The sequence below is a fragment of the Pipistrellus kuhlii genome, unplaced genomic scaffold (genome assembly GCF_014108245.1).
Source record: "Pipistrellus kuhlii isolate mPipKuh1 unplaced genomic scaffold, mPipKuh1.p scaffold_m20_p_2, whole genome shotgun sequence".
In the NCBI taxonomy this organism is placed as follows: Eukaryota; Metazoa; Chordata; class Mammalia; order Chiroptera; family Vespertilionidae; genus Pipistrellus; species Pipistrellus kuhlii.
Genome location: NW_023425515.1, coordinates 18,489,526 through 18,515,517, shown reverse-complemented (window position 1 = coordinate 18,515,517; position 25,992 = coordinate 18,489,526). Strand labels below are relative to the sequence as shown.

At 44.5% G+C, this 25,992-nt stretch overlaps 1 protein-coding gene across 1 annotated transcript; it reads left to right on the top strand.

Moving 5' to 3' along the window:
- The first annotated feature begins 13,982 nt into the window (after positions 1–13,982).
- LOC118722290 (P2Y purinoceptor 3-like) lies at positions 13,983–15,832 on the top strand. The gene is given in 4 exon segments (XM_036443640.1): positions 13,983–14,016; positions 14,760–15,403; positions 15,406–15,704; positions 15,706–15,832. Coding segments are annotated over 4 exon segments (1,104 nt in total).
- Positions 15,833–25,992: the final 10,160 nt, after the last annotated feature.

The window sequence follows — 25,992 nt, the reverse complement described above, 5'->3', positions numbered from 1 at the left end:
CTCAGTGGATAGAGAGTCGGCCTGCGGACTGAAAGGTCCCAGGTTCGATTCCGGTCAAGGGCATGTACCTTGGTTGCGGGCACATCCCCAGTAGGGGATGTGCAAGAGGCAGCTAGTCGATGTTTCTCTCTCATTGACGTTTCTAACTCTCTATCCCTCTCAATTCCTCTCGGTGTAAAATCAATAAAATATATATTTAAAAAAATAATAATAATAATAATAATAAAATAAATAAATAAATAAATAAAAGTAGATATACTTTTGAGGCTTAACTGAAATACAATAGTTCTCTCCTTACTCACAGTTTCACTTTCTGCAGTTTCAGTTACCCACAGTCAACTGAAGTCCAAAATAATTACGTGGAAAATTCCAGAAATAAAAGACTGACAAGTTTTAAATTACACACCGTTCTGAGTAGTGTGATGAAATGTGCACTATCCCACTCCATCCCATCCAGGTCACAAATCAACCTTCTGTCCAGCATGTCCACACTGCAAACAACACCCACCCTAGCCACTTAGTAGCCTTCTCTGTAATCAGATGCACTGCCACGACATTGCAGTGCTTGTGCTCAAGTAATCTTACCGCCAGAAGGGCAATAATAGCCTGATGCTTTGTCATAATGACTACATCATTCAGCACATTTCATCTCGGCCTGTGGGCATTGTATCATCTCCCATCATCACAAGAAGAAGAAGGATGTGAGTTTGTACTAAGATATTTTGAAAGGCAGAGCGAGAGACCACATTCACACTGCTTTTATTACAGTACTAGAGGCCTGATGCACGAAATTTGTGCAAGGAGGGGCTCGGCCCTCACAGCCATGGCAGCTTGCTTCCACCCTCACAGCCCCGGCTTCATCTGGAAGGTCATCCAGAAGGTTGTCCAGAAGGCTGTCTGGTATAATTAGAATATTATGCTTTTATTATTATAGGTATTTTTATAATTGTTCCAGTTTATTATTAGTCATTATCTTACCATGCCAAATGTATAAATTAAACTTTATCTATCATATATATGTGTGTGTGTGTGTATGTATATATATATATATATATATATATATATATATATATATATGCATGTATATATAGGAAAAATAAAAAATTAAAATTAAAAAAAATTATATTAATAGTTCATTACTAACTGTGGTTTCAGGCATTCACTAAGTCTTCAAATGTATCCCGCACAGGTAGGGGGTACTGTTGTATTGACTCTCCTTCAATGAAAATGTAGCTTTGCTGATGCTGAATTTTGTTCAAAACTGGGAAATCTGCCGAAACCGGTTTGGCTCAGTGGTAGAGCGTCGGTCTGCGGACTGAAAGGTCCCAGGTTTGATTCCGGTCAGGGGCATGTACGTTGGTTGCAGGCACATCCCCAGTAGGGGGTGTGCAAGAGGCAGCTGGTCGGTGTTTCTCTCTCATCGACGTTTCTAGCTCTCTATCTCTCTCCCTTCCTCTCTGTAAAAAATCAATAAAAAAATATATTTTAAAAAAAAACTGGGAAATCTAAGTACTCAGTACACAGAATATTAGGCTAAGTCTTGATGTGAGTCCTATATGTAAAAGAGTTGTTGTATAGCAAATATCTGGCTGTTTTCTTAGGACCAGAAAGACCCTATCCTATTCCAGTGGACATTACACTGAGGAACTAGCAATGAGTCAAAGCCCAACCAGAATACAGTGCATCTGCTCTCGTTTTCTGTGGACACACTTTTTCTGAAAAGTTTCTGGACCCTGACTATACCAATCAGAACATGCACACACACGTGTATGTCCGTGTGTCTCCATGTGTGTGTCCATGTGTCTCCGTGTGTGTGTGTGTGTGTGTGTGTGTGTGTGTGTGTGTGTTCTCCAGTTGCCAGCCCATAACCTATGTCACCAAATTAACCATTTCTGTTAAGCCTCAAGCTGGGTTCGCTGCAGCCCCATGATTGAGGGTTAGCATGGAAGATGTGAGATTGAATTGTGAGGTAGGGACAAGACTATGAAGGACCTTGTTTGTAGTCCTGGGAAGACATTTGAGCTTTATTCTGAAGGACAATAGGTAGAGAGATGAAAGTTTTTAGAGAGCACCTGGTCTGATCTATCTATGTCTGTGCTGTACTTAGAGTAGAAGAAAGTGTGAAGATTAGTGAGGGGTACAGTTGAAGTGGGCTGGAAAAGAAATTACACTGGCAAAGACAGGGGTGATGGCAGTGAACAGGCAGAAGTGGATGGTTTGATAGGTATTTGATGGGACTTGGTGGTGGACTACATAAAGAATCATTTCACAGATATTTGCTTGAGAGATTAGATACATAACAGTGCCATTTACTGAAATGACGAAGACTGTTGACCAGAGACAGATTTAGTGGGAGAAAAAACAAGGAAATTAGAAGCTCACTCTGGCCACATTAGACTGGTAAAATCTGTAAAATATTTGGGTAGTACTAAGTGAGACATGCAAGTCTGGAGCTCAGGGCATAGAACAGGGCTGTGGATGTGGATTAGGGAGTTATCAAGACATGAATAGTATGAATAAAACATGCTTATATACCGTTAGAATTTATTCTTCTAGAATCACAAATTTATTTTTCTCAGCTCAATCAATAACCAGAAAACCAAGACAAAGGACCTTATGGTTTCTGACTAGAAATTGGGTTTATGAATTTATGTAAAAATAGAGTTATGAAATAAAGCTAGCGAGGTCATTAACAGTGTTGGTGGGCACATGATAGCTAAGGTATATAAATTCAATCTCCTATTCAGACATATTCTAATATAAACAGTTTCTTATATAAGATATATAGTGAGTAAATTCAATTCCAATTCCCCGCAACAAATATGTAAAACAAGTTTTGCAGTAATTATAGCCTCAAGGTTAAAGATTGTATTCCATACATGATCACAATAAGCCTCTGTAATAAATGGGGACATAGCTCAAGAGATTTCTTTATGTTCCCAGCAAACAAACCAGCCATAAATTCAATTTCACAAGGAGAAAAGCAAGTACATATAGCTCTAACCTTAATAGGACTTTTAACCCACCTGGCTAGTACACCTTATTCTTTGTGGTAACTACTAGTATATAACTTCTTCAACCTTGTCCCTCATCTTTGCAGCGAAGGATAAGAAGTAGCTCAGTGCTTTGCATTCTCATATAATACACTTGTATCAACTATCTTTTTTTCCTCTCAACATTTCCCATTAAATACTCTCTCTCATTAAATTCCACAGCTTACAATGTCAACTACCAGGTTAGCTGAGGTTGACTCAAAGTTCCTTCCTTGGGCTATGTTATCTAAGCTTTCCCTACAGACTGGATGGAATCGCCTCAGAGGAAGTATAGACCTGGAAGGGGAAAAGGTCTGGAGCTGGGCCTAGAGGGACTCGGGCGTTATCTCAAGTTGAGAAGGATAAGACAGTGAGGGAGGATAAAAAACATGAAGTGGGATGCAGATTAGAAAAATGTTGTGTCAGGGAAGTTGTAATGGGCATTTGTCTTTGCTGCTCAGTATTCAGTCCCTTTCTTGTGATAACAGGACCTCAGGTATGCTCACTCAAGGAGCAAGGAATGTGGGTGAAGTTAACTCTCCCTTAAGTCCTAGGGGCAGAGAATTTAACAAAGGCCAGGCTAATCCATATATTCCATTCCCTTGGCTACTATGGTTGGTTCCGGGATGAACACAGAGGTTAGGACAAGACACTATGACCAATCAGTGCTAATCCTAGACTTCCTGACTGGGGCATAACTTTTCCTACAGGATTTGCACATAATTAAGTGAAAGAGTGGAGTTTATGGCAGCCTCTCCTCTACAAGGGGAGAACATCTATGAGAATGGAGCCCATTTGGAGGAGTAGAGAAATGAATAGAGAGAAAGCAGCCTTAGTAGCATTACCTGAACTCCTGCCTCAAACCATACCTAGAACCAGCCTCACCAAGACAATGATTATATGAGCCAATAACTTAGCATTTTGCTTGGCCATCTTTGGCATGGGTTTCTCTCATGACAATGAAGTCCTAACTAACAGAGAAAGCAAGAGAAGTGACTACTACAAGGAATGTCCAACATCAACATATCATGATTCGAGGTTTAAATTGAGTCAAAATTTCCACAGAATTTAGCAACATGGAGGCCATCAGGAATCAGGGCAAGATCAGCTTCAGTGCACAGGTGGACTGGAAACCAGATTCAGGGGGTCATGTGGGAGATCCGTCATGCACATGTATTATCAATCATGGCTCCTAATTGATAAAACAAAGCAGAAAGAGTCAGAAACCAGGAAGTTCAGATCAGCCACTAACCAGCCTGAGGACCTTGGACAAATTGCTCACTTAACCTCCTGAGGTTTAACAGTTTCCTTACCTAGCAAGTAGTTAGCCCTGCCTTATACCTGGGGGCCCGGTAGCACTAAAATTCTTGGCATTTTGTTATTTTCAGCAAAGTTATTCTGTTCTAAAACTTCATGAGAGAAGAAGTCATCCATTAGCATTCTCGCTAGCTTTCTCTCCTGTGCTGCTAAATTAAATTCTCCTTGGCGCGATTTTCATTTCATAGAAGCATTTCACTGAAGGCCATGTCACTGCTGTGGTCGGCTTGTGGAGAGTGCTGGGGTGTGCCCCCTGGCTCTAGCTTCCAAACTGATCTCTTCTCTGCAATCACCCATACTGACATTGTCCCCACATACCCTTTTTGTTTTGGGGTCTCTATTCCACTTCTACTCATTGTTGCTCTCATTGTTTACCAAAGACACAAGATACAGGCTCCAGTGTCTGTCCAGGATTTTCATAGGCCTCTTGATCCTCAAAAGACAGATGTTTGCTGATTAACTTTCATTCTTGGCAGAGTCTTTTCCGGAATGTTGACTATGCACTGCTTTTTACGTCACACCATGGACCAGTCCAATGGCAAACTAGACGTTGGCCATGAAGCAAAACACGCACAAAAGGTCAGTGGCTGTTAACATGCACCCCTATTCATCTCAATCAGGAGCAGGCCAGGAGAGGTTAACTTTTCAACAGGGTAACATACTGTATATATCAGCACTAACAATGAGTTTTTATTTCCCTGAGTCAGCTTTAAAAATAATGTTGACTTTTATGGCCAATACATTATGGATCACCATATTTATGTCAGAGTGTATTGGCATGAAAATAAATCAGTGAAAAAATTAATACAGGAGCCTTGTGTTTAAATGAAACTCCTCACAACTCCACACCTTCCCCTCGTATTTCACCGGAGCGCTTTCCCAGACCTCATTGCTGACATGTTTTAATGAACATGACATCAAGGCCTGTTTCGTTCTCTATAACTACTGGTTTTAATCGGTTTTACAAGTAATGAGCTTCAAAAGATATCCACTTGGTTCTTTTGTGATAAACATACATAACTGCATTCCATCATTAACAGCATTGTCAATTTAAATGTATGGCTTATGCGTGAACAAAATATCTCCATGTCAAAGCTCTGACTGGTACGCTATTGATAAATGAAACTCTTTTGGGTTGGAGACCAACTCCAAACAGTATATTTGCTACCCACAATTGTTTTAGAGCCGTGAGAAGTTTCTATTGCAAGTGTGTGTTTTAGAAAGCAAGTTCACAATCTAGACGTTAAAGAAAAATGAAGTTTGGTGAGAGAGAAAAAATCCACTCTCTTAAGTGTGTCTTCTCTTTCTAATGCTCTTCTGTACTCATAGGATGCACCAAGCACCAGCTGCTCACAGAGCTCTCTGAGGGGGAGGCGTTTCTCAAATCCCCTGCAGAAAGTAAACTCTCAATGTTGTGTGGTCCTACTTCCAACTTGCCAATCCATCATAGCAGCCCAGGCCATGATGGAGGGGCCACCCTGCCAGCCAATATGTGAGAGAGCCACAACGTGTGGGTGTGTGTGTGTAAGAGGCCTGGCTGTTGCAGTCCTGCCCAAAGAGGAATAACGGTGAATACCTCCGTCAGAATCTCTTGGGAAAATCTCTATAGCTGTGTGCAGAGTTACCCATCTGCAACAGTGAATACTACCGTGTTTCCCCGAAAATAAGACATCATCCGAAAATAAGACCTAGCGCATGGAAAGATAAGACATCCCCTGAGAATAAGACCTAGCACAACTTTGGGAGAAAAAAATTAATATAAGGCACTGTCTTATTTTCAGGGAAACAGTGTAAAGGATGCCCACGTGGAAAGTTGAGTCAGGAGATGCAAGGAAAAAAACAGAAACTGAATAGAGAAGCAATGAAATAGAGAAGTAACAGACAGAAGAAGGATGAGGCATTGGGTGGTAGCAGCGGAAAAATAAAGGGGGGGCGGGGGTTGTCACTAACTTGACTGGTGTAGCTTCATGTTTAAGCATCGACCTAAGAACCAGGAGGTCATAGTTCAATTCCAGGTCAGGGCACATGCCCAGGTTTCAAACTCGATCCCCAGTACCCCAGTAGGGAATGTGCAGGAGACAGCTGATTAACCTCTCATTCTCTCTCTCTCTCTCTCTCTCTCTCTCTCTCTCTCTCTCTCTCTCTCTCTCTCTCTCTCTCTCTCTCTCTCTCTCTCTCTCTCTCTCTCTCTTTCTCTCTCTCTCTCCCCCCCCCTTCCTTTCAGAAATCAAGAAAAATGTTTTTTTAAGTGAGTCACTAATACTTCCCCCATCCGTATTATTTAATTTCTCACCGAGTCACATTCATTTACTCCTTAAATATCCATCTACATCACCCATTTCTCTCTGGTCCCAGCCTCACCACACACATCAAAGCCACCAGCATGTCCCTCCTGGACTGGAGCAAATGCCTCCTGATCTGCCAAGTGCTCCCTGACCTCCCCTCACCAAACATCATCTAATCTAGTCATCATGTTTACCTGCTTCTTACACACCACACACACACACACACACTAAACCCTTTAGTAGGATAACATCAATTAGATGTAAATGGGGAAGGCTTTCATATATTAATACAAAACAATTTCTTGATGACCTCAAGTTACAGAAAATTTCTTAATCCAGATTCGAAAGCACAAACCATAAAGGAAAAGTGAATGTTTTGACTATGTTAAAATTAAGAATTTTCATTCCTTAAATAAAAAGTGTACATGTCATTAAGCCAGGGAACGCCATAGAGTAGGAAAGAATATTTGTAGCCATGAGTAACTGAAAAGACTTTTATCCAAAATATGAATAGAAATCAGTTACAAAAAGACAGACAACCCAATAGGAAAAAATAATAATAATAATAAGCACAAAGAAACTAAAAGAATCACGTTGCACAAAAGGATATAGCAGTAGCCCCTCAATCCCCAAGCAGATGCAGCACAGAAGAGTCTGGGGAGGGAGGGGCACCTTGCAAGGCAAAAGAAAAATGGGGTGGGGAGAGAGAATGCATCTCTTCAGTGCGACTCTTCTTTCTGATGCTCTCCTGTCTGCACAGACCATGCCACGCGCCCACCCTGGCCAGTGGGAGACGCAGCTGCTGACCAAATGCTCCTCCTTTCTGGCTCCTTGGGCCTGAGCACTCAGTTACTTTTGGTGGCTTAACTCAACACTACTCCGCCCAGGCTCCCGTCCCTCCTTCCTCATGGGACAGGTCACTCCCCTGGCCCTCACTCCTGCTCCTTGGGATTGCACTCCCAAATAAAACGGTTTCACAGGGAACCTGGGCTCTGCTTTCTGGTGACTGAGGCAAGGACAGCATCATTCTCCTCCTCCCCCATGGCTGAGTGTCCAGAGCCATTGCGGAGCCTTCCCAGACCGCCCCCACCCTAGCAACACCCTAGCAACAGGAAAGGCTACGAGGGTGGACAGAACAGACAGTGTGTTACCACGTAAACGGCATCTGAGAGGCAGGCTGTGCCGGGAATTGTCTGCCTGAAGGGAAGAGTGGATCGAAGGAGGGGGTCCCGGGATACCAGCCCTCTACTCTCAAAACGCCTTGGGCATCCTACCACTCGGCCTAGAGCCCCAGGCTCTGCTACTGATCTCCTCGCTTGCTCCAAACCAAACCAGCTTTCTACATCTCTCCACACAGCTCACAGGGAAAGGGTGTGATGTCTTTAAAGGTCTCTGTCTGATGCTGAATGAAAGGCAAAGGAAAAAGTTTAATACAGATTCCCTTTTAGGGTCGTGAGCCCAGAGGCAAAGATGGACTTCTACAACCACAGACTGTATAGCTACTGTTCTCTTACCTCACCATTGGTAAAAGTTGAAAGTTCTGGGCGTTCTCCCTCCCTGGAGCAGGCCTGTGCCCTCCCCTTCCCACTTCCCACCCCAAGCACCCCCTCCATTCCCAGGCACCCCCTCCACACCCCAGCACCCCCTCCCATTCCAGGAGTGTTACCTTGATCTTCCTCACTCCCAAACTCATCAGGCCCTTCCTTTGCCTCTGTAACATGTTCCTAAGCCCATTTCTTTCTTCTATGAATTGCTACTTCTGTGATCTTTTTAAATAAATGTCCTCTTAAAAAAAAAAAAATCTGATTGCAGTCATTTGGGGGGTCACCGTTGGTACAGATGGAGTGAGAGGTTGTTTTTTAGCAGCGAGCTTTCCAGCAGTCAGTCAGTTGCAGAGCAGCACCTCCTTTGTGGTGATGAGACGGTGTCAGGCAGTGTTCCCCATCACGCCCTGTGTTTACACCCATTGGAAGCTGCCAATTATGTCAGATCCTTGTCAACAGAAAACAAATATCTGCAAGCTGCTATTTAAATTAATTATTGCCATTAAGTAGTTCCTATCTCTAGTTAGTCTTCTAAATTATTTAAAGGCTCCAATTTGCTTTCCTTGTAGAAAAAAAAAAATCACAGCCCCTGGACCCCTACGTTTGGGGATAATTCAGACATGGAAGAAGGGTCCAGGCACACAGCAGGCATGAGCTCACATGGTAAATTTATAACAAATTCATTAAATATCAGCATCAGTGTCTTTTCTCTTAAAACTCAAGGTATAGTTTAAACTATAACTATATAGGTTTGCTATGTAGGTCTCACTCTTGACAGGATTTTTAATTCTATTTATTCTGTTACTTCTTACCATTATCTCCATACCTTGCTTTTCAAGGTAGGGTTCTTCACCTATAACAAAGGCACTACATCTAGTGACTGTAGGGGTCACCTGTACTTTTATTTCCATGTCATCTTTCTTAGTTGCATGATTGGATAGAGGGGTTAGGTAGATAGATGATATAGATAGAGATATAGATATAGATAAAGATAGAGATAGAGAGAGAGAGAGAGAGAGAGAGAGAGAGATGAGAGAGAGAGAGAGAGAGAGAGAGAGAGAGAGAGAGAGAGAGAGAGAGAGAGAGGAAAGAGAGATACTAGAGGCCTGGTGCATGAAATTTGTGCATGGGTGCGGTCCCTAGGTCTGGCTGGCAATCCAAGCACAAGCGTCTAGCTTTCCCAGACTTCATTGCTGACATGTTTTACTGAACATGACATCAAGGCCTGTCCTCTAGGCCCTGGGCAGCACCTGGGCCCCCAGACCCCTGAGCACCACACTCTGCCTGAGTCATCAGGCCCCTGCCTGCTCCCTCAGCACCTGGGAGTCAGGTGGTGGTCCTGCCCCCTCCCCCCTCAGCCTGCCACCACTGCTGGTCATCATCTGCAGGGGCAATTGGGCCTTGTTTACACCTGCCTTGGCCTGACACCACCTGCTCAACTGCTCCACCAACCTGCTGCGGGTCCCACTCTCATGGGGCCCATCAGGGCTGATAGTGCCTCCACTGCCACCTGTTGCCAGCACAGTGCCACTGACACCCGCCATGTTTCACATCACCCCCTGACAGTCAGCACACATCATAGGGATAGGTCAAACTCCTGGTCACACTCCCGATCAAGGGGACAATTTGCATATTAGGCTTTTATTATACAGGAGATATATATATATATATATATATATATATATATATATATATAGGAATCTGGAAATTGGTTGAGTTTTTCTCTACTTTGTAAAAGTAGTTCAGGCTTGGCTGAGCCCTGCCAGTGTGGCTCAGTGGTTGAGAATCACCTATGAACCTGAGCATATGCCAGGGTTGCAGGCTTGATCCCCAGTAAGAGATGTGTAGGAGACAGCTGATCAATGATTCTCTCTCATCATTGATGTTTCTATTTCCCTCTCCCTTCCTCTCTGAAATCAATAGATAGATAGATAGGTTTTTAAAGTAGTCCAGGTTTTCCCCAGATCATAGCGCACAGGACTTCCACAGAACCTCTCTGAACCTCGGTTTGCTTAGCTGTAAAATGGGAGAATGCCTGCCATGCTTATCTCACAGGATCCTTTGGAAAATCAATCCCAATAGCAGATTGCTTTCACTGACTGTAATACCAATTCATTGTGTGAACTGAACTGTAACTGTAGACAAAAGACCCAGAGGAGGTGGTTTGTTGGTGGGATTTCTCTATGTTCTCAATGACTCGTATCTCACCCACAGCTGCTGTTCCTGGACTTGAGCCCTAACCCAATTCCTGCTTCCATTTGCTGGAGAAAACTGCAACCTGTCTGTCGGTCTTCCACGCCATCCAGTGGTCTGTTGGCCAAATAACACCAAATTATCCAGTGAATTTAAAAGAAGGAGGAAGTAATTCAAAACAATGCAAACTACTTAAATCTACCACTTGATTAAATGTATTTGGGGCCCCCGTTTTTAAAAGCTTGTTGAAAAATCAAATAATTAAGTTGTGATATGAATAATAAATCCTCAATTTATCTTTGTAAATTAAGAAATGCATACATGAATCAAATTTTTCAGAATACCTTCTAAAAACAAATTCTTATCCATTAAATAGCTTAATCATTTAAAGAAGGTCTCCAGATGCAAGTATAATATTTAATGCTAAAAGTAAATTCATATATGTAAGCATATTTATGATACCATAGTGGCATTTTAATATGAAAATGAGCAATGCCTACTTTTTGTCTCAAAATTTTTTGACCCAATCACTCCTCTACAGTTGGAAAGCAGTGGCATTTTGCTGTCACTCAAATTCATTCATAACTTTTCCTTTATCTGAACTCTGGGAATATGTATCATTAACACTTGTTAGAGAACAGTTCTTTCTTTTTTATTTATTTGTTTTTCTTTCTTTTTTTATTGTTTAAAGGATTACAAATAGTAGTACATATGTTTAGACTAGTGCCTCATGGAAGTTATTGTGGAGAAAGAAAGAGGGAGAAAAACTCGGGCCATGAAGTATTAATTTACCCGCCAAAAGCTGTGCCATTGTTGACCTCAAAGGTCCCTTCTCTAGCCTCTGTCATCCCAGACTTCTCTCCTGTTCCCCAGAGACATTCATTGGGATGAGGAATTGAAGTCTATGTAGCTATTCATAGAACCAAGGAAAAGACCCAGAGTAAAAGAGAGGCCAGCTGGGGGTTAGAGAGAGGAGAATTTGGTGAATAGTGGCCATGGTGGAATTCCTTCTTGGAGCAACCTCACCAGAGAGACATCCCATTCTATAGCTGAGGAGCCCCTAGCTGAGACACAAGGTGATTTGTTTCAAGTGGTCCTGGCAGAGTTGGAATTGAGTGCTTTGGACCACCCTCAGCACGCTGTGACGGGTGGACACAGATGCCCGGCAGGAGAGAGCCCACTAGAGTAGAGGCACCATGAGCCTACAGGCATGTCTTCTCTGACTCTCCTCGGTGAAATGGGACATGAATGCTTTATCGCAAAATTGTTCTGAGATTAAGTAAGATCACAGGTGTAAACTACTGGCTGAGCCAGGGCTCCACCCGGCTGCTTCCCTCCCGGCTTCCCTCTGAGAGCCCACCCAGACCTGGGAAGGCAGCTTCGCTGGAAATAACTAAGCGCCTGCCAGCCTCCCACATGAAAGATTACAGGGAACAGAGTGAATAAAAACTACATTCCTTTTACTCACCAGCCAAGAAGTCTCGCTCTCCTGTAGGGTGGATTCTAAAGCCAGTGGCGAGGTGTCCACTCCTTGGCAGGCTGCAGCAGAGCCACTGCCTCAACCTCGGAACACCAGTCCCAGCCTTCAAGCTTCAGGCTTCAGCCCAGGCACAGGCCTCACTCCCCACCCAGCCTCAGGGACACCCCCGACCCCTCCTCAGGCTCATGCCCCATATCCAATCAGTCCTGTCACTCCTGCCTCAGCAGCATCTCTGGGGTTAGGTTCTCCTCTCTGTCCACCCTGCACAGCTTCACCTGAAGTACTGAGTACTTCTCATGCACATGCACCGCTAAAGCCCCCCTTACAGTCTGACTGCTCCAGGCCCATCCTGTGCTGCTGCTGCCGGTCATCTCCCTCAAGCAGAGCCTATCCCATCACTGCCCTGCTTAAGGATATGCTACCTCTGTTGTGGGGTCAAACCCTGGAGTCAAAATAAGACCACCAGAGGCTGCTAATTGATAAAAATAAAAAAAATAAAAAAAAAAAAAACAGGCAAGGATTTATTAAACTGGCCAGGCCAGCCGAGAAGAGCATGCAGGTGGAGTCCACATTCACAACTGCGCCATTTCAGGTGTAGGCAGTCCTTTTAAAGGTCTAAACCACAAAAATTTTCCTTTGTTTTAAAGGCAGGGAACAGCCCAAAGGATGGTTCCCAGCCACATCCTGCTGGGCATTGGAATGTGGACCTATCCTGCAAAAGCAGATAGTACAGAAGCAGAACTGAGCCTAGTTAATCTCTAAAGGTTATCTGCAGTTTCAACTCCTGGAGCTACTGAGTCTATGGGAATCAATCTCCTGTGGTCCTGGTCCACAGGCACAGGAAAGTTACCTTTGTGAGTTTCCAGGTCTCAATCTGGAAGCTGAGGTAACTACCCTTTTGTTTAAACAAGTAAGTGAGTGCAGAAGCCAGAATAGCAGGGTTAAAATTCAAACAGCAGTTTTTACATACGTATGGTTACTACCATACTTCACCCTCCTTATGGTGGCATCCTTGAAGTTCATGCCCCATGCTGGCTCTCCTGCCATCCCAGGACACTGCCCCGTACCAGGACACTGAGCCCTCCCCGCCAGCTCCTCGCATGCACTGCCCACCCAGGAACCCCCCTGACCCTCTCTGCCTCTCAAGCTCCTCTTTGTTCTCCCAAGCAGCTCTCAGGGTGCCCGGTCTAGGAAGCCTCCACTCCACCCTCTCAGGGGAGAACTACCACATCCTGCTGGTTTTCCCAGCATTTGGACCACTTTTCACATTGCATTTACCATCAGCTTCTGAGCTTCTGTCTTCCCACCAGACTGAGATCCTAGAGCACAAGGGCTGTTTTATTCATCTTTGCGGTCCCAGTGCCTGACTCAATGGATGCTCAATAAATCCGTGTGTTGAATAAGTGAATGAGGTCTCTTCCTTTTATTGTGAATGAAGTTCTATATATTTTAAGTGTATAATCAACTTTCAATGTATCTGAAATTACCTTGATTTTTTTTCTCTCTTGCCCTGTATTCATTCATCTTTCTGAATTAAGTCCTATAAATAAACATCTTTCCATTCCTGTAGGCTCCATGCTGATTGGCTGATTGGCCCACTGACTTCCCAATGGGACCAAATCTGCGGGCCCCACACACACAGCTTCCTCGGCTGGCGGCTCTGCCCATTGGGTCTGCTCTGTCCACCGGGATGGGAGTAAGGAAGAAGCCGCACCTGGCTTCATGGCTCAGGCTTGTTTTCTTGGCTGTTTGGGGTGCTGAGATGGTTAATAGGCAAATCAGTCTCTGTATTCAAATACGCAGTTAATAAATCCTAAAAGAGATACAAATCCAAATCTTCCAGCAGCGCCTGTAGGCAAAACCTGTGCTTTCCCTAATCCCCCATAACCCCTAAGGATCACTGTCTTTTCCACCATGGCAAGTGGGGTTAGGACCAGATGGCGGGCAGCATCGCGTCCTGGGAATGCGAGCCTGGGAGAGCTCCCCTTGGAGATTTCCTGACTCTATGCAAAGGATGCCAGTCAGAGGAGGAGCCCCGGGGCTGGAGGCTGTGTGCCCTGTTTAAAGGCAGCAGAATCTAGGGGCCACCATATGCACCTGAGCTTCTGAGCACAAGCCCGCAGCAGAGAGCATGCAAGTCAGTGCGGGGCCAGCCCTTGGACCTGGTAAGCCTAAAAATGAATTAAATTCTCTCTCTTCCATTTCCCCCATCCCACCCCTCACCCGGAGCTGGTCTCTCAAATAGGACTCTGATCACACTTTGAGTTGAACCACACGTATAGTAAAAAGCTGCCAGATCCAGGTAGAGGCTGATCCAGCCAAGATCATGATGCTCTACAGTACCTCCCCCCCCCCCTCTTTTTTTAATCTATCTTTTTTTTAAAAAATATATTTTTATTGATTTCAGAGAAGAAGGGAGAGGGAGAGAGATAGAAACATCCATGATGAGAGAGAATCATTGATCATCTCCTCCTGCAAGTCCCCCATTGGGGATCGAGCCCACAACCCAGACATGTGCATTGACAGGAATCAAACCTGGGTCCTTTCAGTTCGCAGGCCGACACTCTTGTCCACTGAGCCAAACCAGCTAGCCCCCCCCTCCTTTGTTGTTGTTGTTGTTGTTGTTGTTGTTGTTGTTAATCCTGGCCCAAAAGTGTTTTCCATTGATTTTTAGGGGGAGTGGGAGAGAGGAGAGACAGAGAGAAACATTTATTAATATGTCAGAGAAACACATTGATTGGTTGCCTCCTATGCGAGCCCTAACCAGGGCCCCGAGTTGGGGAGGAGCCTGCAACCAAAGCACATGCCCTTGACCAGATTTGAACCCCAGGGCACTTTAGTCCACAGGCCAATGCTCTATCCACTGAGCTAAATGGCTAAGGCTGTGGTCCCTTTTGCTTTCTCCCAGGGGCAGCAGGAGCAACAGGAGCAGCTGGGCTCCCAGAAGGAGCCTCCCAGGAGATGGAGAAGCGGGATACGAATGCCTCCGAGGAAACGGGGTTCTGCCTGCTCTCAGAGGACTACAAGCAGATCTACCTCCCCCTGACCTACAGCATCATCTTCGTGCTAGGCCTGCCCCTGAACGGCGCTGTCCTGTGGCTCTCCTGGTGCCAAACCAAGCGCTGGAGCTGCGCCACCATCTACCTGGTGAACCTGATGGTGGCCGACCTGCTGTACGTGCTGACGCTGCCTTTCCTCATCGTCACCTACTCCCTGGGCGACTGGTGGCCCTTTGGGGAGCTGCTCTGCCGGCTGGTGCGCTTCCTGTTCTACACCAACCTCTACGGCAGCATCCTGCTGCTGACCTGCATCTCCGTGCACCGCTTCCTGGGCGTGTGCCACCCGCTGAGGTCCCTGCCCTACCGGACCCGCCGGCACGCCCTGCGGGGCGCCGCCGCCACCTGGGCCCTGGTGGTCCTCCAGCTGCTGCCCACCCTGGGCTTCGCCCACACTGACTACATCAACGGCCAGATGGTCTGCTACGACATGACGGGTCAGGAGAACTTCGATCGGTTTTTCGCCTACAGTATGGTCCTGACGTTGTCCGGCTTCGTCTTGCCCTCCCTGGTCATCTTGGTGTGCTACTCGCTGATGGTCCGGAGCCTGGCCAAGCCGGCAGAGACCCTCGTGGGGACCGGCACCACCATCCGGGCCAAGTCCATCCGGACCATCCTGCTGGTGTGCAGCCTCTTCGCCCTCTGCTTCGTGCCCTTCCACGTCTCCCGCTCCTTCTACATCACGCTCCGCTTCCTGACGTCCCAGGACTGCCGGCTCCTGACGGCGGCCAGCGCGGCCTACAAGGTGTGGAGGCCGCTGGTGAGCATGAGCTGCTGCCTCAACCCGGTCCTGTACTTCCTGTCGGTCGGGAAGAACGGAGTCAGGCTCTTCCAAAAACTGAGGCATGACAAGGTGGGTGAGCACCCAGCTGGAGGCAAGCAGGGGAGAGCCCGGGACAGGCAGATCTGGGCAGTGTCCAGATGAAAGTGGGGGAAATGAGCTCCAAGCTGTTACAATTTGGGAGACAGTCCTGTGCTGGTGAGAGGACTCACGATTGCCCAGTGGTGTCCTGCTGGGAAGGACTGTACGTTGATGTTGAGATTTCAAAATAATTTGGAGAGAACCATGTGGAATCTGATGAACAAAATAAACTAATGAACAAAACTGACCCAGAGACATAGAAGCATGGGACAGACTGTGGAATCTCATAGGAAAGGGGGGGGAGGGTGGCAGGGAGGGTGGGTGGGAAGAGGTCAGCCAAAGAACTTGTATGCATATATGTATGAATCATGACACTCACAATAGGGTGATGAATGCCTAGGGGGTGAAGGGATGGGGGTGGGGGGGGGGCGCTAGAAGGGATCAATGGGGGACATATGTAATATTTTTAACAATAAAGACAATAAATTTTTAAAAATATATACAAAATTGGCAAAAGAAAAGAAAGAATATGGGGAGAGCCACCAACACAAAGGAAATCTTTATTTTAAAGACAGCAGACAATTATCTCATCATTCAGGTCTTTCAGCTCAAATGTCACCTCCTCAGAAGCCATGCCAGCCCATCAAAGCCAATGATGATGTCTCTTCCCATAATGCAATCACTATATTCCCCTACCCATTGTCTTGTTAACACTTACTAGTTTCTGGACTTGTTAACTAGTTTACTTATGATCTGTCTCTGCCCCCTAGACTATGGGCTCCTATAGAACAGGGACCTGGTCTGACTGCTGTGCCTCTAATGCCAGTCTCCACAGCAGGGCCCAAAACAGGGTGAGGGCCCAGAAGGGGGATGAATGAGTAAGTGAAGGAATAAATGGATGGGTGAGTGAATTACTATGGAATCACTATGAGCTACTATGTAAGAGCACTTTGCATGGATTAACTCACTGAATACTCACAACAGCTCTTGGAGATGGAAGGTTCTGTTATTCACAGTTACAAATAAGAGGACCACAGCACAGAGCTCTGGGTAACTTGTCCAAGATCACCTGGAGAAGGCCCACGTCACAGTGCTGCCTGGAAGCTCTGGGCCCAGGAACTGAAGGGCACACTCCTAAGATGGGAGCACGTGGCCCTGTCCCCAGACTGGTCCGAGCCATCCCGTGCTCCTCGACAGTCTGCTCGTTTAGTCAGCTCACTCTTAAATAACTGCTGTTCTCTGCAGACCATGCATATGCAGGACTCTTTCACTACCTTACAAACCAGTGTTCTGGCTGAGGTAAAGCATGGGGAGCAGGTTAAAATGACTCCATGAATGAGGTCTCTGTTGGAACACAACGTCTCAGTTTGTGACAGATAAGTTTTACCACTGTTTTAAATCATGATAGGATGTTCATTGTCTAAAATAAAATAAAAATTATTTAGAAGCCAAGGCAACCCAAAAAGATGACCTTTAAAAAAAACACCACACATTTAAACAATAATGATCTCCAAAGACTTCTCAGATCTAATCCTATATTATTTAGGGATTCATTATCATCTCTTTATGAAGAGGTGGATAAGCCTTTTTCATAAAGCCAAAGCAAAACCCCTCATTACCACCCCGCTCTAATTATGGAAAACATCTGAGTAAACCATACATATATGTCTGGAGTATAACATTTTATTCTAAAAGTGCAGTTTATTGCTTTCAAGGGCACACAATAATTAGCGCTAGACGAAGTGTTGCCGGCAGATTTCCTTAGGATAATTAGCTTAATGAATAGGGAAGGATGTTTCCTGATTAGCAGGTCAGCTGTTTCCTTATACGTAAGTGCTTCCACAGTAGCTGAGAGAGCTGAAAGCTGTTTGCTCTCTTGAACATTCGCTTAGCTTATTTTTTTCTCTTTTTTGCATAACACACAGGGACGATTCAGCCAACTTAAGAGTCCCAATGCTCTCTCATCCCTTATAAATCAGTAACATTTAACATTACTAGGCTCCACCCAGGCAGCTTAAGCCCACCCCACCCCTCACTTAGCCATGACCTCTAATGCCCACCAGCCCTGGAGGTGGAAAGAAAATGAACCTAGAATCCTCGGGATGCATCGCCTTTATCTAAAAACCAAGTGCCACTGAAACCGGTTTGGCTCAGTGGATAGAACGTCGGCCTGCGGACTGAAGGGTCTCAGGTTCGATTCCGGTCAAGGGCATGTACCTTGGTTACGGGCACATCCCCAGTGGGGGGTGTGCAGGAAGCAGCTGATAGATGTTTCTCTCTCATTGATGTTTCTAACTCTCTCTCTCTCCCTCCCTGTAAAAAAAAAATAATCCCTTCTCCAAATGCCTAAATACCTATCTTCACAAACCATGAGTTCTACATTCTCCAACTAACCCCTATCTCACTCACTCTGCCTGCTGACTTACCATCTTGACCTTCTGGGCTTAACTGCCTTGGAGTTAATGATTGGCTTCTTTATCATTTCAGTCTATCTCCCCCACTATTTGACTTTTTAATCTATAGAACATGGCATCCTAGCAACATTCTGAAGATAGTAGACACTTAATAAGCAATGGTGATGCTGATGGTGGAGGGAGAAGAAGGTGGTCAACATTTAGAAGACCACTGCAGTGACACAAACATACAGATAATGGGCATGCGTAAAACTAACAAGATTTTAAGGTGGAAAGAATGAGGAGAAATAAAATGATTATTTGGACACAAGTGGTAAAAGAGACATAAAAAATGACTGATATTCTCAGCCTGAGGAAACCAGAAGAAAACTAGCACATAGTGGGTACTCAATAGTCGTGGGGGAAGAAAAGGAAAGAAAGGGAGGGAGAGGAGGGTGGAAGGAATGGAATGAGGCTGTGCATTGTGGAGGGCAGTTCAGACTCAGACAAATGCAACGTGAACTGCCTGTGAGACGAGTTGGAAAAGTAGGATGCCTCGAGGATCTGAGACAGCTTGGGCTCAAGCTCTGGATTTAGAGTTACCCGTCCAGGCAAATATTTACAACTGCAGGCATAAATAATATATCTGAGGGAGAAGAAAAAAGAATGACAGAGGACCTAGGAGATACAGGAATCATAAAACCTTCTGACAGAAGATACAGGGATAGGAGGTGGGATAGATATAGAGCACTGGAAAATAAAATGAGGTTTTAAGAGAGTTGTTAAGGGTGTTACATAAGACAGATCAGTCAAAAAAGCACAAACAGATGTCTCTCAGCAAACAACGCAAATGCCACCTCTTCTAAGAAGCCTCCCCTGCTCGCCCATCAGAAGTCCCTATTCCTTCTCTGGCCCATCAGCTGTCCCTCTGAAGGGACAGCTTCCCTCCTACCAGGTCTGAGCAGCATCAATGAAATCCTCTCCTCATGCTTTCTGCAGGATCTATGGGTACTTGAACATATGGGTACTCACTAAATCTCTGCAGAATAAATGAATATTCAGCCAACAGTTCTCCTGTGTATGCTTTCCTGGAATTACTGCCTAAACCCAAAATATAAATATGTGCCTATAAAACTAAATCACAAGTTGTTTGGGATTTATTTTTCTTAACACTGATTCCAATTCAGTGCAATTCCAGGACATACAATACCTACAAGCATTCTCACTTTTTAGCCCACATTTCAAAGACAATAAAGAGAGAACATTTTTCACAAAGTCATTTGCAATCCAGCATAACCTAAGCTTATAAAATCATGTATTCTCATTATCTCTTACTTTCTCCTAAACAAGCCTAATCTCTGTAGTACTAATATTTCCATTTCTCAACTTTTTGTTGAGGGTTGGTTGTGTGTGTGTGTGTGTGTGTGTGTTTTGTTTTGTTTTTTTTTTTTATATATCAAACAACTTCCAGGGTAATGGCTTTAAGAATTATTCCATGATAAGAGCAGAACTTATGTTCTTGCAGCAAGCTATAACTGGGCGTTTTTTATAGTGGTTAAATCATGAACAAAAAGCAAGAAGTGCCACTCCACTTGTATACATGCATATAAGTACAACCAATGGAAATAAAGCTCTGGGGAGGGAGGGGGGAAAAATCAATAAAATATGTAAAAATAAATAATTAAAAAAAGAAAAAAAAGAAAAAAAAGAAGTGCCACTCCAAGAAAATTAACGAATCAGCGTGTCTGAGAATGTTCCACTCCACAAGTGGAAAAATACATTAACGAGACCTTTAGAGAGTGTTATCCCAACAACCAAAGAGCCATTCGAGACTCCTTATGTTTTCTCTTCTTTTATAGCCTAGTTTCTCGCAAAGGGAGATTACATGTTTTTCCTTTTATTCTATAATACCTTGAAGTTATACTCCAAATCGTTAAAAGTCAGCTGCTGCCGGTCCCACTGCGATTGCTCTCAACAATGCATCAATGACTTACCAGTTACAACTGAATGGACACTAAGACCCTATCCTGCTTGAGCTTCAGGGCATTTGCCACTGTCACCCACTTTCTTCTTAAACTCCTCGTTTCTTCCACTGAATGAACCCTCCCCTGCATCCCTTCTCATCTTGTCCTGCTCCCACCCAGTAAGTATGGGTGGGTGTGCCCTAGGGTTCTGTTTTCTATTTTATTTTAAACTAGTGGCCTAGTGCACAAAATTCATGTATTGGGGGGGGGGGGGGAGCGGGGAGAGGCCCACAGGTGTCCCTCAGCCCAGCCTGAACCCTCTCCAATCTGGGACCCATTGGGGGATGTCTGACTGCCCTGTGGGATCGGACCTAAACCAGCAGTCAGGCATCCCTCTTGCAATCCAGGATTCCTGGCTCCTAACCACTCACCTGCCTGCTTGCCTAATTACCCCTAACCACTCTATCTGCCGGCCTGCTTGCCCCCAACTGCCCTCCCATTGGCCTGATTGCCCCCAACTGACCCCCACTGATGGCCTGCTTGCCCCCAACTGGCCCCCCTGCCAGTCTGCTCACCCCCAACTGACTCCCCCGCCGCCAAACTGATCACCCACAACTGCAGTCCCATCCGGGCCTGATCACCCACAACTGCCCTCCCCTTCTGGCCCCTAACCACCTCTACCTCGGCCCCACCACCATGGCTTTGTCCAGAAGAACATCGGGAAGGTCTCCTGGAAGGTCTCCCAGTCTAATTAGCATATTACCCTTTTATTAGTATAGAGGTCTGGTGCACGGGTGGAGGCCAGTTGGTTTGCCCTGAAGGGTGTCCTTGATTAGAGTGGAGATTCCCTTGGGGGGGTGAGGCAGCCTGGGCGAGGGGCTGGGGCAGTTTGCAGGCCAGCCACACCCCCGTGGGGTGAGGGTCCCTGCTGGGGTGCCTGGCTAGCCTCGGTGAGGGGCTGATGGCTGTCTGCAGACTGGCCATGCCCCACAGTGTAAACCCTTACCCCATGGGGGCATGGCCAACCTGAGTAAGGGACTGAGGGCTGTTTTCAGGCTGCCCATGCCCCCAGCAGGAACCCTCACCCCGAAGTTGGCATGGCCAGCCTGAGTGAGGGTCTCAGGCCAGCTCCATGGCTACCGCCATCTTTGTCATGCTAATCTGCATATTGCCTCCTGATTAGCTGTGGGCATTGCGGAGTGATGGTCAATTATCATATTTCTCTCTTAATAGTATAGATATGTTTTTGTTGATTTTAGAAAAAGAGGGAGAGGGAGAAACATTGATATGAGAGCACAACATTGATCAGCTGCCTCCTGCACACTGGAGTGCACAGAAAGGCTGCCAGTTCAATTCCCCAGTCAGGGCACAAGCCTGAGTTGTGGGTTCGACATCCCGTTGGGGTACATATGGAAGGCAACCAATCAATGTTTCTCTCTTTCTCTTCCTCTCTCTAAGCATTTCTTTGTGTGAGGATTTAGAAAAAAAAAAAAAAAAAATCAAAATGAACATGGAATGAGAAGCCCTCAGCAATGTGCCTCATATGAAAACTTTCAACCTAAACTCTCCATGTGCCCCCTTCATTCTACTTCCATTATCAGCAGACTCTCTCAGAATTAACTCTGGAACGTCTGACCCTCCCCCAATTTTACCCACACTTCCTCTGCTGAGGTGCATTATCCTACTTATCCTTTACAATTCGGCACAAAGACCATCTTTGAATACTACTGCTCTATGGTAGTGCTCATCAGGCTACACCACAATCACAGCCAGTGGTCCTTTGTCCATTTCCCCCCTTCATCGATGAGACCCTTAAGGAAGGTGTTCCACATCTCTGAATCACCACCTCTCCTAAAGAGTCTAGGTTCAATGATGCCAGAAACGAATAACACAGAAATCTGTGTATCTTACATTATCAAGCATTGTTATAGCTCACTAGAGGCCCAGTGCAAGAAATTCATATATGAGTATGGTCCCTAGGCCTAGCCAGCAATCAGGGCTGATCGAGGCCTTCCTTCCCTGGCTGCTGACCAGGGCTTTCCTTCATTCCACACCACTCCCTGGTGATAAGTGCATATCATAGTGAGCAGTCAAACTCCTGGTTGAACTACCAGTCGGTCGAACTCCTGAGGGGACAATTTGCATATTAGCCTTTTATTATATAGGATGCTTGGTTTTCACCATTACTATATTTGTTTGAATCATAAGGTAATGTCAAAGATAAGATACAGCCAATTTCAGAGATGTTAAAGGGTGAAATATTGTAGTCTATAAAAGGCAGCATTAAGTAAAAGAATCATTAGAAAAAGTTATGCAACTCTATCCTGAGATTAGAAAAGCATTTCAAAAATCCAAGTGCTGGAAAACAACCCAAAACTTTCTAAAATAACGCTTAAATGAAGGCAGCACATGTTATTTTAAGACATTATAATAGTTCCCATTTGAAATGTTCATTAACAGACTGTTCTACATCCTGGTGTGGTAGCCAGAACACAAATCTAATATCTACTGAAATTCATAGAACTATAAGTCAAGTCATGAAAATAAAACATTTCTAAGTGTCCATTAAACATGCTCATCTCCCTTCTCCCCCATCTACCCGGTCTGGAATGGATCCATCCCCAAGGACCCAAGAATCCCAAGAGGAGACATATTTCTCCTTTGACCCTCGCTCCATCTCATGAGCAATGACTGTTAAGAACTGAGATGACCTGTCTCCAAGTCCATCCGCTGACTACCTTCATGTCCCACCCAGGCTTCCTGCTGCTAATATGGAGCCATTCTCCTTCCAGCCATCTCCAGCTCTCCCAGCTCTGCTGTTCCCTGCTAAAATCCAGCTTCTCTCATCCTTCTCCCATCTCATTCCACTGACAGTGTGTCCAGCTCTTGTCCACTGTACCCTCTGAAATCTGGGCTCTACTGGGCTTAGACGGAGGAAAGAGGTTCACCTTTTATCCTGACACCTTTATTTCCCTCTCTTCCCCAGGGCAAAGAGGATCTGCTTTGAAAGGTTAAAACCACCCGAATGTGGTAAGACACAGAACCCCAACATCATCATATTTTTTCTTGGAAAACTGAACAAACTGATACTCTATTTGCTAATCAGGAAATGGAAGCACAAAGAACTTAAGAGATAAGCATAGGGATGATCCATTCCAAAAAGACCAACTCCTACAAAGTACACGCTAATCCCAAATGGAATAACTCATAGGTCCACTGATTTCCATTTCACAATTGATTTGTAGTCAAACCTACAGGGGAAGTCGGTTTGGGGAGTATTGTAAGTTATTAACAGCTGCCTTGACGTGAGACTAACAAAGAGCTACCAAGGAGATGACTCATCACTGGAGTACATGACCTTCACTGGAGTACATGAAGTACACAAACACTTCAGGAGAATAAGTGGTAATAAGTGTGTCATAAGTTGACTGTCTGGCCTGCCTGCACGATGTCAAGGTCTTTTCAATATTTCTTACAAAACATCCAAGTTTTCCCCACCAACTTCTTAACAGCAAATCCCTGCTCAGAGTTCACCAACCTCCACACCCTTGCCTCCAGGGGAGCTCTCCAAGAACAAGCAAAGGGAAGCCAAGGGGTAAGAGGCTGAGCTGGAGGCATTCCAGAAATCTCAGGCAGCTTGTAGACAACTTACAGCTGTTCTCTGCTATCACTGTGATCAAAATGTAAGTGACATTATTTCATTTAGCCCATAGCTCATTCTCTATTGCTTTGTCTCCTACAGTTCTCATCACATGCAATGTTCCTCCTATAAATGCAAATTCTATTTCTAACTCAGGATTCTGTTTAACTCCCTCCTGTATCCTCAAAGTTCTTTGAAAATCACTACCTGCTACCTTCCTCCCTTCTTAACACTAATACCACTTTCCTCAAACTCAAAGACATTCATGTGCATACCCTTCAGACATGTTTGTATTTGCTTTTACAAAAACCACAGCAGAGTCTTTCACATAATAAAGCCATCATTGCCTAGGTCAGTATGCACTCCAATGAAACCATTTAATGGTGCGTCAGCCATTAAAACCGGTTTGGCTCAGTGGATAAGAGCGTCAGCCTGTGGACTGAAAGGTCCCAGGTTCAATTCCAGTCAAAGGCATGTACCTTGGCTGTGAGCACATCCCCAGTAGGGGGTGTGCAGAAGGCAGCTGGTTGAGGTTTCTCTCATCGGTGTTTCTAGCTCTCTATCACTCTCCCTTTCCCTGTAAAAAATCAATAAAATATATTTAATGGAGCTTTATATTTCTATAGGCACAGATACAATGTACTTGACTAATCTTCCTATTCTTATAAACGTGAGAGGTTTCCTATTTTAGGAAACAATCGTGCAAAGAAGATAGTTTCTTAAAATATATAAAAATGTGTATCCGTCTGATAGTTTCCTTAAGATAAACTATTAGAAATGGAATTGCTAAGCCAAAGCCTATAACTCTACCCCTTCTAGGTCTTCTTATTCACATTTCCAATTTATCCTTCAAAAAAATTACTCCAATTTACTCATTTTATTTATGCATATTTCAAAAAAAATATTTATTTGGTGCTGGACACTATCGACGCAATCATTATTAACATCAATAGACACAGTTCTTGCCCTCAAGGAGCTTACAATCTAAAGGAAGAGACGGAAACCCACACCATCACAAATTCCTCATTATAGGCTCAGGTAAATTAAGAAACAAAAAATATAAGATTTTTCCAAGACCACAGGGATTAGTTCCCATAGGAATAACTAGTTCCCATAAGTTCTGAGCTGAGGCTAAGATGGTTGGAAATCAGGTGAAACCAGGTCATAGAGAATCCTGGACAAAATATTCTAAGCAAAGGGAGCGCGGGCAAAGCCCCCGAGAAGGGACGGAATCAGATTCAATAGAAAACAATGTAAGCAGCACGGGACACAGGGCACAGAGGCAGTGGGAAGATGAGGGAGGGCCAGACCACAGCCCTCTGGCAGCGGAAGCAGCTGACCTCCTGCACCCTTCCTAACTGTGAGGCCAGCATTCACTTGCCAGGGGCTAAATCAAGCAAAGGGGCAGTCAAGCCCACAGAACCAACAACTGAATAATGGCACAATACACTGTAAATCAGAAACATGGATGAAAGTAAACTTATCCTGAAAAGGAATGCACTTTCAATCTGTCCCAGAAACTTTAGGCATACAATATTATGCCATGTACTTTAAACAATGTAATCAGCTAAATTAATTAGTTTAATAGTTGTTGTCTTAACTGTGTGCCCATAGATACCAAAACACATGAAAAAGTTCTTGACTTTAATATGCTAGGACTAATAAGTCAACTACAAAGTATTTAAATCTATCAGAAACATTTCCTATCTACATTTTATTTAATGTGAAAAACATAAATGTCACTTTAAGGTCCTACACTGGAGAAAAAGCTAATCTCCATAATCTTTCAATGAATAATTAGGTAATTTTCTTTATTCTAACACAGAATTTCTTATAATCTTCCACATACATAAGAGTTAAAATCAGTGGTTGAAGATTTTTTTTTTTAACTCAAAAGTTAGAAGACATCATGTAGATTCCTTCTACAATGTTTTTATTTATCCATGTAGAAATGGAATTACCATCACTTAAAGGACACTTTCAGTAATTAATAACACTATATTAAAAAACTGTACAGAAAGTTCATCCACAAAGTTATATCCCTAAGTAATAAAGTTGCTCAGTAACAGAGAGAGAAAGAAAGAGAAGCTCAAAAGGGTCACCGCTCGGCAACCTGTCCCATAAGTAAAACGAGCAAAACACAATCTGTTTGTGAAAATGAAGAGACTTCATAGAGTATCTTTCAAACAGTCCCTATTCCAAAAGGTAATGACTATTCAAGTGCTG